The sequence below is a fragment of the Mustela nigripes genome, chromosome 13 (assembly GCF_022355385.1).
Source record: "Mustela nigripes isolate SB6536 chromosome 13, MUSNIG.SB6536, whole genome shotgun sequence".
NCBI classification, from domain to species: Eukaryota; Metazoa; Chordata; class Mammalia; order Carnivora; family Mustelidae; genus Mustela; species Mustela nigripes.
Genome location: NC_081569.1, coordinates 27,174,235 through 27,193,603, shown reverse-complemented (window position 1 = coordinate 27,193,603; position 19,369 = coordinate 27,174,235). Strand labels below are relative to the sequence as shown.

General features: G+C 51.7%; 1 protein-coding gene across 4 annotated transcripts in view; it reads right to left on the bottom strand.

Moving 5' to 3' along the window:
• TMEM266 (transmembrane protein 266) overlaps positions 1-19,369 on the bottom strand; it is a 112,631-nt gene that overhangs the window by 15,232 nt on the left and 78,030 nt on the right. For all 4 annotated transcript variants that reach the window (XM_059371760.1, XM_059371761.1, XM_059371759.1 and 1 more), the window contains 3 exons: positions 18,821-18,877; positions 17,596-17,734; positions 13,493-13,608 (listed from right to left, as the gene is read on the bottom strand). In XM_059371760.1, the coding sequence (XP_059227743.1) occupies positions 13,493-13,608; positions 17,596-17,734; positions 18,821-18,877 (312 nt within the window). The remainder of the gene's footprint in view (positions 1-13,492; positions 13,609-17,595; positions 17,735-18,820; positions 18,878-19,369) is intronic.

The window sequence follows — 19,369 nt, the reverse complement described above, 5'->3', positions numbered from 1 at the left end:
GGGGGGGCGGCGGGCGGAGCTGGAGCCAGAGCCTGAGCCTGAGCCTAGGGGCCGGAAGGTGTGCGCGGAGCGTCTGCAGGGTGGGGGGGGTGGGCACTACAGGGCTCCAGTGACACCGATCTGGGTCGCAAGAGCCGTTTCTGGAGTCTTCTCCAAGTACTACAGCGTGTTACTGTGTCTCATTCCTGCAATACTGTACAGTGTCGCTGCATTGGGAAGACAAGGTGGCCATGAGAGGAAACACGGCCATGGTCTGTGGGAAGGGCGCTGAAGGAGGGATCGGAAAACCTGGATTGGAATCTTTTTCTGGTTCCTTGCCTAAATGTGTGACCCAGATGGTGCTTGTCAAAGCGAAAGCCATAGTCAGGGGTCTTAGACGGATGCTGAATGGAAGACCGCATGCCCCGGAACAAACAGCGCCAGCCTAACCAGCCTTGGGAGCCCACCCTGGCATCCTGTGCTCCCTGGGCTGTCTGTCCATTGGCCATTTGTCTTCCAGCAACACCCACTTCCCTCTCCTACGAGGTGTTCAGAAAGGACTGGGCTCCATTCCCCGCTCTGCAACTTTCTGGCCCTGTGGCCTCTGTTCCCTTGTCTGTATAGTAAGGGGTTCTCGCCCCCTAGATCTCTTTAAGGACATGAGTGAATGCTATGTAAGGGCTGTGTAAAACACTGCACACATTTTGATTTTGGTTAATTTTGTTGTTGGGGAACCAAAGAGGTTCCCAGATGCTTCTTGGGTTTGTGGCTGAAATGGCTGTTTACACTCTGGGACCTTTCTGGGCCATCTGGGCCAAGACAGCTCGGGTCTGACATTGAAGGACCTGGCTGTGGGTTCAGCGGCCAGGAGAGCTTTCACTGCCACCTAGTGCTCCAAGCACACATTGCATCGCTGTGCATAACCTGCTGGTAAACCCGGAAGGCCTGAAACAGGTGTGTAGGAGCTTGCGTGCACATGCAGGGTGGTCCCAGGGAAGCCCAGTGACTGGGATCCCTACCTAGATTACCTACTTGCTCATGATAGTCAGCGTCTAGCCCTGACCCCTCCCTGTAAAGTTAGCTTCACACCTCCAACTCCTACCTGACAGCAACACAGAATTGGGAGATAGGAATCACAAACTCAACCTGGTAAGAATAGGAGTCTTCACTATATCCAAGAACTTGCTCCTCACGTGGTTTTATCTCATCTTAGCTGGAGCCAAAAATGTCATCACCTCCCTTGCTTCCTTGCTTTCCCTCCCCCACCATCCAGTCTGTCCCCGTGTCCGGCTCCACCTCCAAGTGCTACCCCAAGCCTGTCTACCCCCCTCCACCTCCACCACGTGGGCAACTGCAACTTCTACAGCCTTTTACCATCCCCAGTAGGAATCAGTGGGATTCTCACAAACCTAGATCAGATCATGTCACCCTCACGTTGTCTACAGACCTCAGTTGGGAGAAAACCCAACTCCTTACCCTTGACTTACAAAGCAGGTGCACCGTCTGGCCCTGCCCATCTCAGCCTGACCCCCATCCCCCCAAGGTAGCCATCCATGTACTTTGTCACACCAGCCTCTTGAATGTTCTGCATTATACTTATCACCTTCTGATATTTTAAAATCTATTTTAATATTTTTCTTTTGGTGTCAGTGAAATGCACAATTAAACCACTCACTAACATTAGGGTCGCCAGGCAGCAGACTGACATCAGGGCAACCTCCCAATGTCACTGTCCACATATTTTGTCTCCAGGATCACTCAGTTTTTCAGAAAACCCATCAGCCTCTGGCTGCCTCTGTGTTGGGAGCCGGGCAGGGGAATGGGGTAAAGGAACCCTCTATTACATGGAAGGATTTCCACTGAATCCTTGGTTTCAGCCCTGCGCCTCTCCCCAGGCTCTTTTCTAACCCAGGGCCCACCTGCAGAGCCCTCTGGTTCAGTTTCTCCAGAGAACAAACCTCTGTGATTCCTGTACAGTGGGGGAGATGTGGTTTCTTGGCTGTGTAGGATTGGGATGGCATCTAGGGGGCTCAAATGTTGTGTGTACAGGCATTTAGCCAACCCCTCTCCCTTTGGTCAGCTTCCGGTTTGTTCACCCCAACTCTCAGGGGTTTTGAGGGGAGAATTAGCCCATTTCCCTCACTACGCTCTTTCGTTATAATTTCTCCACTCTGGTAGATTGGTTACCCCTTTCTCATCCTCTGTCCATTTTCCTCAAATCCACTGAAATCTCTATCCTCTTGGTTGTTATGAATAGGCCTTTCAGGGACACTTTCTTAATTCTTATGTGTTTATAGTTTTTAAATTATCATTTTAGTGGAGTTTGGGAAAGAAGATCAGATAAATATGTGTGGTCATTCTACCATTTTCTATAAGGACTGCCTATTGGTTTTCCCTCTCTTACTTCAGTGATAGTACACAGGTTAAAAACAAACAAACAAACCCTGATGAGTAGTTCATACTAACCTCTGTGGTGTAGATACCCCTCCAAGACCAACTGCAAACTACCAACACAATGTCATGGAGAGCTGGGAAGAAGTGTACTTAACTGGCCCCCAGGAGTGAGAGCTCCAGCCCATGACCGCAGCCCTTCACCCCTTAATAAAATATAGTCTCTGCAAGAGCAGGGGTCTTGTCTGTTTTGTTGCCTGGTAGAGAGAAGGCACTCAATAAATATTGTTAGATAAATGAATGCATGAACTAATTAGCTTTTCTCAATTCTGTGGTTTCAGACGGAGCCCCAATCCTAGCCCAAAGATGAGACAAAGTCTGAGCCCTGACCCTGCTCGCACACTAAACTCTGACCATGGTCACAAACTGAGCTCCAACCATAGTTATGCTGTGAACCCTACACCTGCTCACACACTGAGTCCCAGGCCTGATCCCATACTGAGCCCTAACACTGCTCTTAGTCTAGGCTCTGACTCTAGACTTCAAGAACCCAGTACTCGAATGGGTCTATTATTTGCAGAGGCTGAGAAAGTGAGGCTGGCTTTCTGTGGGGTGGCCTTCTGACCATGGGGAGAGAGGTCAAACCACCCCTCTGGCAGCAGGTTCTCAGAGGTCCCATAGGGCTGATGAGGCAACCCTCCTGAGCTCCACGGGGGCTAGAAGCCCCTCTTACCCAGGCTGATCTGAACTTCCCATGGGCATACATAGCCCACTTTCTCCAAGGCTGCTCATCAGGGCCAGGAGGCTAATGGCCTCCTAGGCCACTCTGAGCAGATGCATTATTGATAACTTGTAATTGATCCAGAGCTGCCCGTTAGTGTCCCACTGGAATTTAGGCCAGACAGCCAGAGGCCAGGGCTTGCCCAGCCCCAAGCCCATATGTAGAGACATAGGCACATACATTAAAACAAGGTTTAGGCTAGAGATATGAACCCCAAGTGTATGGAATTCTCCTAGGCAGGCAGGCATGCATTCATTCACTCATTCAGGTAAAGCATGGTGAGGGCTATGTTAAAACTCTATTATGTGGTTTGCAATGGAAATGCCTCTCCCAGCTTGGAAGTGAGTCCTCAGTGGCCCCAAGTGAGGGGGGCCATGTGTGCTGCACTGCAGTAAATCTCCCACACCAGTCCTAGGGGCTGACCCTGGGTGGCATTTGTTGCAGGGAAGGCCTGGTGTGTCTGCAAGACAGAGGACTGGGAGGTGAGAGAGGCTGGGGAGATCAGCAGGGTCCACTCCAGGCACAGCCCGTTAGCCACAGTAAGATGTGATAAGATGTTAGCCTTTTTAAAAAAAAAGCGACAAGAAGCCTCTAAAATCTTTTGAAGAGAAGGCATAGTGCTGGAGGAGGTGGTGTGCTGATTGAAATGAGCACTTTGGAAGGCCCATGCTGGTAGCAGAGCAGAGAAGGACTGGACGGAGATGAGCCAGGTTGGAAGTAGGACCAACAGTTGAGATGCTACTTCTGCAGCCCAGGCTTGATGACCAGAATTTGGACTGGGTTGGAGACAGTGGAGACAGGAGGTGAGGAAATTATTTGGGAGGTCAAAGTGTCAGCATGGGCGTGCACTGGAACGGGTGAAGGAGAGGGATGTAATTTTACAAGCTTCAGAGGGTGTGGTGGCTGGATGCTCTCAGCCCTTGGCCAAGGAGGAAGGACAGACGCTTTACAGGGAAACTGCAGATAGCTCTCTGGCTCTCAGCTCAGCCCAGCTCAGTTCCAGGGGACTGGCAGGGCCCTGAGACCCTTAGAGCCTGGCTGCTGCTTTCCCTATACTGAACAAGGCTATGTGTGCTTCCCTAGCTGACCAAAAGCCTGTCAGGGGTCCTAGGATATCAGGACCTAATTAGTCAGTGGGTAAACTGGGGCTCCAGGTGGGAAGGAGTCTCTGTCCTGGGAGACAGGGTAAGGGAAAAGCTAAGACTACAGGATGCATCAGAAGCAAAGCCAGGCCCAGACCCCAGGCCTCTGACCTCTAGCTTCACAGACTTTGTATCAAGGTGAAGCCTTAGGGACCAGATGAAAGAGACTGAGCTCAAGCGGTACACAGAGGGCTTCAAGGCTACAGGGGCTAGGAAAGAGCAGGAGGCTCCCAAGTGGGGAGAAAGTAAGGGCTGGAGGAGGCAGGAGCCTGAGTTCTCAGCCCATTGCGCTCCCTCACCCTGACTTGTGGTGAATCTCTTCCTTTTTGGGCCTCGGTTTTACTGTGTTTTCAATAAGGCAAATAGACTAGCTGAGCTCTTGAGTCTATGACAAGGACCATGCTGGCTCTGGGACCCCAGCTGGGAGGGAATAAAGCACAAGGGACAGGTAGCTCCTGTCTTGAGGGCCACCCCAGCTCCCTGATGAAATGCCCCACTCCCAGAGGGCCGACTCTTTACAGAAAGATAACATAATCCAGAATCCCTAAAGCACATTATCAAAAATGTGTAGCACACAGTAAAAATTACTATTCATGCAAACAAGCAAAAAAGAGAATTGATTATAAAAACATAGAGCAGTTCAGCACAAAAAGAATTGATTATAAAAACATAGAGCAGACACCTGGGTGGCTCAGTCGGTTAAGCCGCTGCCTTCTGCTCAGGTCATGATCTCAGGGTCCTGGGATTCAGTCCTGTATTGGGCTCCTTGCTCAGCAGGGAGCCTGCTTCTTACTCCTGCTTCTTACTCCTGCCTGCCACTCTGCCTGCTTGTGCGCATGCTCTTTCTCTCTCTGACAAAAACAACAACAACAACAATAACAAAAACATAGAGCAGTTCAGAGGCTGCTTAGAATTTCCACTGAAGATGACTTAGGTCTATTTGAGTTAGCAGATCAGGACTTCAAAATTACTGTGATTAATATGTTAAAGTGGGGGAAAGATGAGCAGAATGGATGTAGCATTTCAGCAGAGAAACAGAACCTGTAAGAGGAATCCAGTGGAGCTCCTAGGACCTCAACACGCAATGTCTGAGATTGGGTTTTCCACTGTGTAGGTTTAGCAGCAGACTGGACATGGTAGAAGGTAAGACTGTTGAACTTGAGGATAGGTCTATAGAAAAATATTGAAACTTATGGCCAGAAAAGAAGAAAAAAAAAAGGGAGAGTGAGTGAACAGAAGAGGGTGTAAGATGGAAGGCAGGCTCCTAGCGCCGAACATGCAACCAGAGCTCCAGGGGGAGGATGGAAGGCTGAGACAGAAGCAATCGGTCAAGAAATCGTGGCCAGGAACTTTCCAAATCTAATGAAAAATATCAATCCACAAATTCAAGAAACACAGAATCCTAAGCAGGATAAACACAAAAACCCCACCCCTGGACACGCTGCAGTCAAACTGCTGAAAACAGGTAAGAAGGAACACCCAGGCTCTCAGGGCTTGCCTGGGCCTCCAGGGCTGAAGACACATGGGGAATTCAAGACCAACCTGAGACCCAGGAAGAATGAAAGTGCAATCACAGCCCTTCTTAATGTGCATCATTAGCTAAGTATTTCTATCAGATAACCGGACCAGATCCGCCAGGATCCACAGGGAAGCCCTCACTGTGCATTACAGAGCAGTCAGGCCCCTTCCATTGGGGCTGGGCTTTTAGCGGCTACCCAGGTGGGGCCAGACCCCTGGGGCGGCAGGGCCGGCACACCCAGTCCATCTCTGCCTTTAATGGTCTGGTTTGTGGAGTACACTTGACACGGCCTTGGCCTGATCAATGCACACTCCGGCCAGAAGCTGGACGGTATCTAATGCAACAGCAATAATTTTCTTCCATCCAAATAGTGCTGTCTGCACAGAATGCCCTGCCTTCAAACCTATCTGCCATTGGGATGGCATCCAATGTTTATTTCCACTAGTTTTGCCATTGTTGGTAACAATAAAAATCAGGAGACAGTTGCAAACTAATGATTTAGGAGCGGGGGAAGCTGAATTCGACCTTGGCCCCTTTCCATCCTTTGTGAAGATGACTGGTAGTTGGCCATAAATTTAAATTATGGCAAAAGGATAACATAAGTTATTCCTCTGATGGCTAATTTTATCAGCTAAATAGGCCTGTCATTAAAGCTATCTGCTGTTTTACAAATCACTTCCCATGCTTAAACACACACACACACACACACGCACACGCACACGCACACACACACACACACTTCCCTTCCCACAGTGGAATCTTGAATAATCCAGGTAACAAAGACAATTGTGCTGAGCTGGGGACTTGTGGCCTCTCCAGGAAAAAAGAGGGGACTCTCTGGAATGAGCTATCAAGCACCACCCCCAGAACCAGGATGGGACCACTTTTTTACGATTTCCAATCTCTTGATGGCCACAGAGGCCCTGCTCTGAGTTGGCTGCCCAGCCTCAAAGGTGAGAATTTGTGCAGCCATTGGCCTTCTGTCAGGTGTGCTGAGTACCAGGGAGCTGTGGGTGCAGAGCAAGGCCCCCAGGTCACCTCTCACGACCTAACAAGTGGACTATAACCCCCTGCCATGAGGGTATAGTGGATGGAGGGAAAGGTGTGTGGCGGGGAAGGAGGAGGGGGAGGAGCAGGACACCACCCCTCCTACCATTGCCTACCACCACCAGAAATGCCTGTTGCTTGAGGTCAAGATTATTATCCTGTTTCTTCTAGAAAAAGGCCAGGGAGACTTGCACCACCCAGGGAGGATTACTAAATGTGACTGTGTCCATGGGACTAGGGAGAGGGGCAGAGAATGTCATGAGCCCATGGGCGTCATTTCAGGTGACTGTTTTCTTCTTGGGCACATAGACCACTTCGGTCAGCCTCTGGTGCCTCAAGTGTGCCTGTGTGACTGAGTTCCACTGACAAAAGGGGGGCAGAAGCCTGACTAACTGCATAACTCTCTACTTCTCCCCCATTGAAGGGAGAAAGCCCCAAGGACTTAGCAGCAGCAGTTAGAAAATGACCGGCTCCTGGAGGCCAGAGTGACGGGGGACTGGGGAGCCATCACCAGCTGTCCATGGCAACTGCACTGGGCTGTGATGTGAATGACAAACTCCTCTTGTGTTAGGCCACTGTGATGTCTGGATTTGTCTGAAGTAGCAGCTTATGTCACTCCTGCCAGTGACTTGTCCAGACACCCTGTTTCTGGCGGAAGCAGGCAGACGGACCTGATGCTGAGTTCCATCCCCCCGCCCTCCACCACAAGGCGACCCTGGGCGAGCAACGGCCTCTCTTAGCTGTTGTCTTTCCATTTACAAAGGGGTTAATCAGACCTAGCCTATGCACTCTGACTGTAAGGTCAAAGGAAGCTAAAATACACGGGGGTGCATTTGTAAGTGGTCCCAATTATATGAGTGATTATTTTACTCTCTTTCCTTTTTTTTTTTTTTTTAATATTTACTGAAAGACTCCAGTAGACCAGACTTTATATATGATACTTGAATTAGTCTGATCCTTAGAGCATCCTCATGACATAAGCCTTGTTTCCTCCATTTTTTCCAACAGGGAAACGGAGGCCCAGGGATTAAAGGGGAGATTAGCCGCTGGCAGAGCAGAGGTCAGAATCTTGCTTGTTGGCCCCTTGTCTAAGCAGACTCCCTCCACCCCTCCGGGCTGCCCCCACAGAGGACTCCTCATCCAGGGACTGATGCTGGCCCAAGGCCCAAGGCTGTCCTAAGGGGTTCACAGAGCTCCATGCGTCTCCTTGCAGGCTGGGGCTCAAGTCACCCTCGATACCTGGGTTTTTGCGAATGGTCTCAGGGTGGATGGTCCTGAGGAAAGAGAAATGAACTTTCTTCCATCCTTCCCACAGGACCCAGCAGAGAAGAGAAATACATTTTGACAGTGAGCCAGGCTGGATCCTATTAACTCTAGGCCAAAGGCAAAGCTTACGGGGCAAAGAGCAGGTACAACGAGGACTTCAGAATATGCCTCAGAATTAGAGCTAGATCCTGCACACAGCTGTACATAAACCCTCAGAAGCGGTTTCTTAAGATGAGCTGGAAGAATATATCATTGCAGTGACTTAACTATTGCACCTCAAACAGTCTTAATCTCGGAAGCGGCCAGTACATGGAGACAAAGAACTCACACCATCTCTCCGAAGGACAGTAACTAGCATCCCACCTCTGGAGCTCACCTGTGTACCGGCAAGACTAACTCCGAAGAAAATCTGGCCAAGATCCAGACAGAGAGCAAAATACAAGGGAAAGGGGAGGAACTTTCCACAGAGGATCTGAGGCTCTCTGCTCCCGTCACAGAAGGGAGCAATCTGGAAGCAGGCCGCCAAAGGCCAGCCAAGGCTTCGGAAAAGTAAGACTGCCTAACATTAGAGTCTCCTCCTTTTTGCTGGCCCCAGATTTCCAGGAGGAATCTAAGGATGAGGTGAGCCTAGCAGGCAGAAGAGATCATGGACATGAGGGAAACACCGTGTCCTGTCTCCCTGTGAAGACCAGAGGCCAGTGTGATTCTAGACGCAGGGGGAGCACTGCAGTGAGGGGGTAAGAGACCCTGTTTCCATCCTCATCTCCTAATCGCTGTGTGATGTTGGGCACACTTCTCCCCTTCTCTGGGCCTCAGAGCGCCCCCGTGTGCCGAATCTAGAATTGTGTCAGATGCCCTCTAAGGACACTTTCATTTATAACATAAGGTGGTCCGGGGGCACAATGGGTGTGCCTGTGGTAAGAAGGGAGCTGCCACGTGGCACAGAAGATCAAATGTACAAGATATTCATGCAAGAAACCAGCAAACTATGTCACCCAAGAGTCTTTACAGGGTCACAGCGACAAGCAATTTAAGCCTTCTAAAAAAGCCAAGATGAATAAAACAGAGTAACTTTACAGAGCAGAGATCAGACAACGTCAGACGGTGAGAAGTCATGTTGACAGCAGGTTCCCTCGAACCTGTGATGTGATGTGACGATCTTCCTCCCCTAAAACCCATTACTCCAGTCTAATCATGAGAAAAACATCAGACAAATCCCCATCATGGGGCATCCTACACAATACCTGAACGGTACTCCAAATGGTCAGTCATCAAAAACAAAGAAAGTCAGAGGAACTTTTATAGCCAGGAGGAGCCTAAAGAGATGTGATAACCACATCTAATGCGGCGTTCTGAATGGGATCCTGGAACAGGTCAAGGACATTAGCTAGAAACTACAGAAATCGGAACAGTGTATGGACTTTAATAATAACACACCAATATCAAGTCCTTAGTTGTAACAAATGCATGATACTGATAGGAGATGTTATGTTAACAGGGAAATTGGGTATGGGGGACATGGGAACTCTGTACCATCCTCACAACTCTTCTATAAATCTAAAACCATTCCAAAATATAAAGTTTATTTTAAAAAGAGCTAAGATGAATAATGTCTTGGGAAACATATACACAGATACACCCCAGGAAGAGAGTGGGATGAATACAATTGGCTGTTTCATTTAATCTGAGATCCTGAACATTTCATGGGAACTTTGGTAAATTTCAGCGTTTTAAGTAGCACCTATGAATCTGATGTGGAAACTGCTTTATTAAACTGAGAATTCCAGCAGGAAGAGAGAGCGCAAGAGTTTTTGACAAAGAGGGGGTTTGGGGGTGGGCAGGGAGATGGATACAGTGGGAGAGTCTGGAAATACCACCAAGATGGCTGAGTGCCGCTACATCTGTCCCTGTCCGAGAGCTGCGCTCAGGCTGTGGTTTAAAGGCATCCTGGGGCATCATCTGGCCAATGTCTTCACCGAGCACCGAAAAGTGACATGGGTAGAAAAACGACATAGAACGCGACCCTAAGCAAGGTGGGCTGGGAAAGAACAGTGTTCCATTAGGACAGCTGGGTCTATTCCTGGCTCTCACAGCCCTCGACTAGCTGTGAGCTCTCAGGCGAGTCACCCACACCTCAGTCGTCTTATCCATAAAATAAATGGATGTACCTGGGGGAGAAGGGGTGGGCTGGCAGTCACTATTCGTCATGGGTCAGGTTTCAGGCTACACCATGTCACAACCATCCTTCATGGAATTTGTCACTATTCCTCTTTTTCAGATTAGGAAAACCAAGGGCCACACAGGTCCCATCAGTGACCAAAGCCACAAGGCCCATCAGTGGGCCTTGCAAGCTGGCTTTGCACTCAGGTCTGCCCCTAAAGTCTATTCTCAACCATTCTGGGCGCTCTTCTCTCAAAGTGTCTGGCCGTCCTGGAGGTGTCGTGAGCCAGCACTCTCATTTCTTTAAGGCTGTTTGTAACCCAGTCAAATCTCAAACCTGGTCCTGAAGAGACCTGGGAATGAGGTGTCCATGTGCCTACCCCATGGAGAGGGCAGTGCTCAGCTTTGGGACAGCAGCAGCCCTGGTTTCTCTGCTCTTATTGGGCTCCTCCCGCCTTCCCTGTGAGCCACTGGGATTCCAGCCCAGCTGGCCCTTTTTGCTGCCTCAACTAAGATGACAGGCTTCAGGTGTTTTTTAAATTAAAATGGTTTGTTTCTGCTCATTTCTTTTCCAGATGTCATTACCTAGAGGAAATCTGTCTTTATTTATTAGCTCTTTCCTGTGCAGAATCCAAGGGAGTCTCCCCTTGGCCGGGACCCCAGGGAGGAGGCCACATGTGGGGTCTCTGTGGGCTGAGGACGGGGGTCCTAGTGGAAAGAACTGGGGGTGGGGCTGCCGGTAGGGTTTTCTCTTGGCCATGTGGCCCACGCGCTGTGACCATGAGGCTTGCAGTGGGTCAGCTTGTTCTCTGCCGGGCTGGAGGGCTGTGTGAGAGCTTATGAAGGGCAGATGAGGTATTCTGTTGCTGTATGTCACGTGGCCAACTGCAGCCACGTGGTGTTCATTTTCCTATTAGTAGACTGAAAGCTGCCTGACCAAGCTCCAGCCAGATCCTGGCTGACACCCAGATGTGTCCTCTCCCTCCTCCTCTACACCTCCGTCTACTCTGAACCCAGGCCTCTCCCTGCTGGGTGGCTGAAAAAGCTTCTCAGCCCAGGCTTCTTATCTCCGTTCCTCACTCTTGCCCATCCCACCTCCAATAGCAGCCGGAGAGATCCATCAAAAACGCCAACCTGAGACTTCCCACCCCTGCTTCTAACACCCCAGGCCTCCCCTTTCCCTATGGGATGGAGCCCAAATTCTTAGATCAGCCATGTAGGCCCTTCCCAAGCCAGCCTCCTCCTCCTTGAATGGCCTTGAACTCCCCTGGTACAACACCCACTCTAACGCCTCACCTGTCCCCTCTGACAGGCACCCTTCTCCAAGTGGCCCTGCCCAATGCCAGCTCCTCTGGAAACCCATCCGCTCCCCTGCCCACTGGCATGCAGAACTCCAGACATGTCCCTGCCCCAGGCAGGCACCAGACTGCCCCTGTTTGCTTTTGGGCCTGCCAGACTGGAGCCACACAGAGCCTCCTGGGGGTAGGGGCCAAATCCTCTCCACCACAGTGCCCCCAGTGCCCAGCACAGGCCGTGATGGTGCTGGCAAACTAGATGCATGGGTGAGGGTGAAGCTGATGCCAACCACTTAGGGACTCGAACACTGGTCTTCCCAGGTCCACAACCCTGTAAAGACTGCCCCATGCCCAGTATCCTGAGGAGGATGTTCTCCTGAGGGCTGTGTCCCCTGATGTCCCCTCTTGTCTCTCATAAACATTTTGTGCTAAAATGAAAGGCCATCGTGTTCCCAAAGTAGATAAAAAGATTTGGTTCCCTGACCGACATTCCAAAGAGATGATTTGGAAGACTCTGTGTGCCTGTTCTTGTGGACAATTCTAGGGATCAATTTGTGGTGACATTCCACAGACTTCCCACTCCCTCCAGCTCTTCTTCTAGCTAGGAGAGGTTGGGGTTGGGGGCCCTGGAGACCCACCATGAGAGGGTGCTGGGCTGTGGGCAAACGTAAGTCAGACGAGGTCTATCCTGCGGGAGCATCCCATTCCATGGGAGCAGCAGTCCCGGGTGCAGAGAACCAGAGCCGTGGCAGCGAGTGCCCAGTGCTCAGTGGAGGCCCACAGCAGGGCCAGGGGTTAAGGGAGCAGTGACTGCTGCAGGAGGACAGTGCTGTGGTTAGTGGAAAAGCCAGGACACGCAGGCTGCACACAAATCAATTAGGCAGGCTGACAAGGGGCAAGGGCTCAGGCAAGGGGTACATCACAACCAAAATGAAAGATGGGATGGCACAGTGCTTGTCGGAATGGGAGGTGACTCTGTCTGACTTCTTCAGAGTGTTTATGTACGAGATGAAGGATGTATGAGGGTGAAAAGCCAGGCAGATGCATGTGGCCCTCAGACCCCCACAGAGAGTGCCTGTGGGCTCCACAGAGGAGCAGGGGGAGGGAGCAAGAGGTGTCCATCCTCACTGCACTGCAAGCCAGAAGCACTCAGCCCACACGGGATAAGTAGCTGGGGCACTCTATGCCTGGGCTGGCCCTGGGGACTAAGGGTGGGGGGCAATAGCTTATGCGGCTCATAGGGTAAGGGGCAGTGGCCTGTCTTCCTCCCAGACAGAGAGGCCAGAATGACCATATATTTCATTTCGTCTATTCTCTTCCACACTTTCCACCACCTCGCTTGCTGGTCCCCTCTGAGGCAATCTCACTGGCATTCTCACCAGGTACGAGAACATCCCCTCCCTGGAGGCTGTGTTTTTACAGAGCTCTGTAGTCTTGCTGCAGGACCCAGCTGGCCCCCCGCCCCGCCCCACTGGCTCTGCTGAGCATGGCCTCACAGGGCCCCTCTCTGTCTTCCCCATAGCTCCTGGAAGGCACAGAGAACTGTGAACACCTCTTGTGTGGTGACTGGTCCACAGTGGTGCCCAGCAACCTCTGCGGACAGAAGCTGTCCCCTGCTCTAGAGACCACTGTGTCCAGAAGACTCTGCTGAACTAAGTTGGTGATGGCTGGCTCAGGCTGGAAGGCTCACTGGTCACCATGGTACAAAGAGAAAGCACCCTGGCCTGAGAGTTGGTGCTGAGCCCAGGCCTGGTGAGGCCGAGCAGGAGTGACCTTCAGAAACTGGTTTCCCACTCTGTGGGCCTTAGGTTCCCCATGTGTCCTCGGGGGCCCTGCAGTTCTGGTCTCCTGCGGTTTTAGGCATCACCGGGGCCCTTGGCTCTGGACAGACCCGGGAGTGGCAGGGCATTACCCCTTGCTCCTGACAGATCTGCGTCAGTCTCTCCAGCTGCTCATCTTGGATGACCTTGGCCTTCTCGTACTGCTGGATGACCATCTCCATCTCCACCTTCACCGGCAGGACGTAAGCTGGAAGACAGAGACAGCTCCATGAGGAACTTGGCAGTAGTGGGGCTCAGGAGGGAGAGGGGCCAGTCCCAGCAGCCAGCCAGTGGCAGGTTCAAGTCCAGGAGTGGTTCCTAGAGGAGCCGGGGGGTGCAGGGGCTCAGGGGATGTCTAGGCACCCCACAGTACCCAGACAGTATAAAAGGGCTAGAACCCCAATCTGCGGTGACCAAGAGAACTGTTTTCCTCCTTTGTCCTAGTGACAGCACCCTTCCTTCTGGCTGTGTGCACAGCTGCCCGGAGCAAGGGCTGGACTTCTGAGTATCCTGTGCAGCTACGGCCAGCTGTGAGACCACAGTCTGGACATTGTGAGGCAAGTGCAGGTGTCGTGCAGCAGCTTCCGGGAGCTGGCAGTAACAAGGAAGCAGAAATCCTGGAATCCTCACTCACAGCTGGTGGGAAAGTGACATGGGGCAGCCGCTCTGGAAAACAGTGGAGCAGGTCCTGAGATGGCTAAAACAGAGTGACCACAGGGCAGGGCGAGTCCATGCCTAGGCACTTCAGAGAAATGAAAACATACCTCCACACAAAAGCTTGGACATGGATGTTCCCAGTAGTCAAATGGGGAAACAAGCTAAACGTCCAGCAGTGGATGAGGGGATCGAGAAAATGTAGCCTGTCCATACAAACGAGCATGATGCAAAAATAAAAAGAAATGAAACGCAGGCTACACATGGATGAAACGCTTTTGCTCAGTGAAGGAAAGCAGACACACCAGAACACCTAGACTATGATCCTACTCATAGGAAATGTCCAGAAGAGGCAAATCTACAGAGACAGGAAGTAGGTTAGTGGCTGTCTAGGGCTGGGAGGGTCATGTGAAGTGACTGCTAATGGGTACGGGCTTTCTTTTTGAAGTGGTGAAAGGCTCTAAGCTTAGGTTTTGGTGATATTTGCATGACCCTAGCAATATACTAAAAGCCATGGAATTGTGTACTTTAAATGGGTGTTTCATGTGAGAACTATATCTCAATGAAGATGTCTAAAGAGGAAAGGCAGCTGGGGCTTTCCTTTTGCCTCTTTATCTTCTTCCTCTCTTGCTTCTTCCTAGTGGCCGAGATAAGGATGTGATGGCTAGCCCTGGAGCAGCCATCCTGGGCCATGGGGTGACTTTGGAAAGTAGACAATGTATGGCAGAGCAACAAACAGGAAGAGCCTGGAGTCTCAACCACAGAGAGTGCCACATCAGCCCGGGACTCCGACCCCTGCAGACCTTCTTGTGAGAGAAAGGCTTCCGCTTTAAGTCACTGTCATTCTGAGTCTCTTTTACTCATGGACAGTCCTATTCACCCAGAGAGAGTCTAGCCTCGGGTTGGAGGGGCCCCAGATCTTGTAGCCTGTTGGTAGCCACATGGGCCCTTCCCTTGGGCAGTTCTCCAGGCTCTGTGAAGTCTCAGTATCAACTCCTGACCCGACCCTGGCCTCTGGCCTTCATGCTCTTCTCATATCACAGAATTCAGCTTTTCCTGACTAGTCAGAAATTTTGGTCACGTGCCTCTCTTGCCGCTGTATTCTACAACTCTCCACATCTCCACTCTTCGATTCCTTTTCCACCCATGATCTCCCACCCTCTGGGTGTTCTCTGGCTGCTGCAGGAATGATGTGGGGCAGAGAAAGCAGAATTCTCATGTTTGCTTCTCAACTGGAGGGCAGCCCACTTGTCCTGCAGGCCCGTCTCCAGGCTCCCAAGGCTGGACCCAGTGGCTTCTGCCTCCTCAGAGCTCTGCTGAAGCCAATTCACACCCAGGGTGAGAGAAGCAAATTAACACCCACACTTTCACCCGGCACATCCCTATCCTGAGGCTTCCAGTGGTACAGCCATGCCTGCTATGTCAGGATAAAGGGGCAGCAGCTGGGAAGAGCGCTCGCAATGGGCTGTCAAGACCCATCACTGTGAGGGTGACCAGCTGTTCACAGCTGGCTGAGAAGAGCCAGAAGGCGCTGTTCCTGCTCTGAAGGGAGACGATGTTCTTGTGAGTGGACCCGCCTGAGCAGATGAGGGTGAGTGTACAGATAAAGAGCACACTGGCACTTGCCGGTGGGCCTGAGCTCCAATTTGCTTTGCTGTGCGACCCTTATCCCTCTTGGCCTCAGTTTCCCCATCCGTCAAATGACAGGAATGGACGAGACGACCTCTCAGAGCCTTCCCGGTTTGGACCTTACAAAGTCACATTCCAGTTGGATGAAGATTCTGGATTAGGAGCTAGCTCCCTGAAAAGACATCACATCCCACAGTGCTAACGGGGTGGAATGTGGGGGCAGGGACTAGCAAGAGGAAACCCTGCCAGCGGATGAGAAACCCCAGAGGCTGTCCTTCCTGCCCCATACCCTTCCCCCACTCCCCTGCAAATGCTGTTGAGGTATCCTCATAGCCACAATTTCTGACATTTGCAACCAAATTTCAGGGCCAGAGTGACCTTAAGAGTCTGTATACGATACAATCTGTAGTCTTAATAGTCTATCTAATGGTGGTCTGAACCTGCTCCAGAAGGTCCTTAGAGATGCCCCCAGGAGGGGCGCCTGGGTGGCTCAGTGGTTTAGGCCTCTGCCTTCGGCTCGGGTCATGATCTCAGGGTCCTGGGATCGAGCCCCGCATCGGGCTCTCTGCTCAGTGGGGAGTCCGCTTCCCCCTCTCTCTATTTGCCTGCCTCTCTGCCTACTTGTGATCTCTCTCTGTCTATCAAATAAATAAATAAAAATCTTAAAAAAAAAAAAAAAAGAGATGCCCCCAGGAGAAGAGAGGGCAAGGAGGTGGGCTCTGCCTACCCCCACTTCAAGTCAACAAAAATACTTCCCTTTTATCTTTCACACTGGCGAGCTGCATAAGATTTTGCAGAAGAAAGGTTTTGCTACTTTAAAAAAGCTCAGGAATCGTCATCTATATAACTTCCTTGTTGTGCCTTGCCCCTCCATGTGACCACCTGGCTCAGACTGCCCCACACTCCTGCAGGAGCCCACCTCCTTGAGGGGCAGGCCAGCCCATCTGTGGTGGTTCTGTGCCTGGTCTGTGTCGAGTCTGGCTGAGGTGAGGTGGGCCTCTCTGCCATGTCCTGGGAGGTCTAAGGACCACCTTCTGGAACCTGGAGCTGGCTTCTCCCTCTTCCCCATCCCCAGGCCACCCCATCCTAGTACCCTGCCCCATTCTTCAGGGACAGGGTTTCCAGAATTCTCTCATTTGGGTGTCCTCTTCCAGGGGGACACTCTCAGGTCTGTCATTTCCTGGAAATAGAGGAATGACCTAAGTCAGGGCAGAGCTCTCCACAAGAGGTGGCTCCTTTGGGAGGGTGGCCTTTGGCTCTGATGGTAGCAAAGGCAGGTAACAGAGAGCGGAGGTAAAAGACACTCTCTGGGAACGGAAGCTCAGATGGGAGCACGTGCCACTAACACTGACCAAAACAAGCCAAAATGCAGACCAAGCCAGCACCTCTCCCAGAAACCATCTTGAGCTGTTTGCAGGTCGACAGGTTAGGGGCGGGGCACCCCTTGCTGGACAGAGGGGAGATGGGCCCCACAGGGAGCAACCCCTCGACCAATAGGCTGGACAAAGCCAGTGGTGAGTTTGTAGGCGGCGGGCGGCAGGCGTGCGTCCAAACCCTCAGGCTGTGGAATGCTGGTGTTCCAGAATGGCAGGCCCTGCTGTAAGTTCTCATGGGAGGCGCTGGCCAGCAGGACATAGAATAAATAGTTATGTTGGAACGAACGCTCAAGTGCTTGCACGGGACATCTGGGCAGTGTGTGCAGCTCCTGGACATGTGACATGGAGTGAGTGGTGACAGGCTTGTTGTTTCTGCACCAGCAGGCTCTGGCCTCCAGTCCCTGAGGCTGGCAGGGTTATGCCTCCCACCTACCCCGTACCACGTGGCCTCCCTCTGCTCTTAGTCAATAGTGCCAGACTCAGTAGTGGCCACCTGCCACCCTGCCAGCGCCGCTGACCCTTCTTGGACCACTCACCATCAATGACCCTCTTCACCCGCCAGATCCGGAGCATGATAATGAGGCTGATGGCATCCCAGGGGCTCCTGGGCCCATTGGCCACAGTGGACGCCACCATTGGGGCCAAGGACAGGATGATCACAGCCCCATCAAACACCTGTGAGAGGAATTGGATTTCAGTGCCATGGGCCACTTCCTGGATGTCCCAGAAGCAGGTCAGACAAAGCAGCTGGTATGGCTGAATTCTCCAGGAGGTCTGTCCCCACATCAGTTCTCCCCTATCCCCACCTCAGGTCTCCCCTGACCCTCCTCCATCTCTTCAGTGACCTCTCCACTCCTAGACATGCCCATGGTACTCTCTTCCCGCTTAAGTGACCTAAGCTCATCCACAGACTTTGTTCCAACGGCCTGGGGTTGCTCCCAGCATCTTCCCAGTGTCTCATCCCCTCCTGGGAGTGGGCTTGTATTCCATGCCCCAGTGTTCCTGTTCTAGCCTTTCTGAATCCCTCACTGGCAGTGGGGGCTGAAGGCTGGATCCGTTGGGTAGCAGGAGCCCAGAGCCTACATCTTATTTCTATCTGACGCTGAGTCTCTCACCATAAGGAGGAAGGGCTAGGAGAAGAGGGGGCCCGGCATGGGCAACTGAGCCTTGGGCCCCGACCTTCTACCTGTCTGCTCAAGCTTGGGTTCATCTGGACTTCCATGGGCCAGGCCCCTTTATGTCTGTTCCCAGCACGTGGCCCAAAGAGGCTACAGCGTGGATGTGGGGCGGGAGGTGGGTGAGGAAGGAGTGGACAATGGACATGGTCCTGGTCCTGCATGTACAAAACTCCCAGCGACAGCCAGGCTTCCTTGGCCTTTCATCCCTACCTACTAAACCAGACACTTTTATAGGAAGCAGAGCGGCGGGATACTCTACTGAAACAAGCTTGCCCAGCTCTCTGACCACTGGGCCATTTTAGAGTGGAATCATTTGTTTTAAGACACATTTCAAAGCTTTTCCAACTGACTCAAAAAAACTTCTCAAATCTTGCAGAATTTTGAGGAGAATTTTCAGGCTGTCCCTTTGCCAGGAACTTTCTCCACCTGCCTGTCCCCTGCCCTCCAACCCCAACAACACAGCCACAGGGACTTCTGCACCCAGTGTGGAAGGATCAGGCCTTTTTGAGGTCCCACCCGGAGGGATATTTTCCGGCTCCCAGAATGGCCAGTGTGGGGGGTGCGCACTGACGCTGGCCTTTACCTCTATTTTGTTTTCGATATAATCCCAGATCCCAAGCACCACGATCCGAAGTACAGTCTGGGGAGAGGAAATGAGAGAAAAGATTATGATTACTGCTCTCCAGCCCCTGCCCATACCCCCAGCGGAGAAGATTCCAGAGCTCAGAATCGGGGACTCTGCCTCCTTGTTCAGTAATGGAAAATGTCTTTACCACCCTCTGAGAGTTTCTCAGCTTACATGCCCTCCCCATCACACTTTGCCTCAGCTCCTGGTTTGCATCACGATCCATGCAAAAACAAAAACCTCCCCCCCTCCACACCCTAACACACTGCAGTGCTCCCAGGACATACAGAATATACCCCGATCCCACTTCCCTCTCCAGATTCATCGCCTGCACGCCTGTCTATGCCACAAATCTACAAACATGCAAGCTCTTTCCTCTTTGCACATGGCAGACTGCCTGTTCGCTCCTCTCCCTTCTCCCCCAATCTCCTCTCTTTTTCTTAGAGAATAATTGGATAATTAGCATGGTCACCCAGCCACAGCCAACATCTCCCAGCTGTTGAAGGC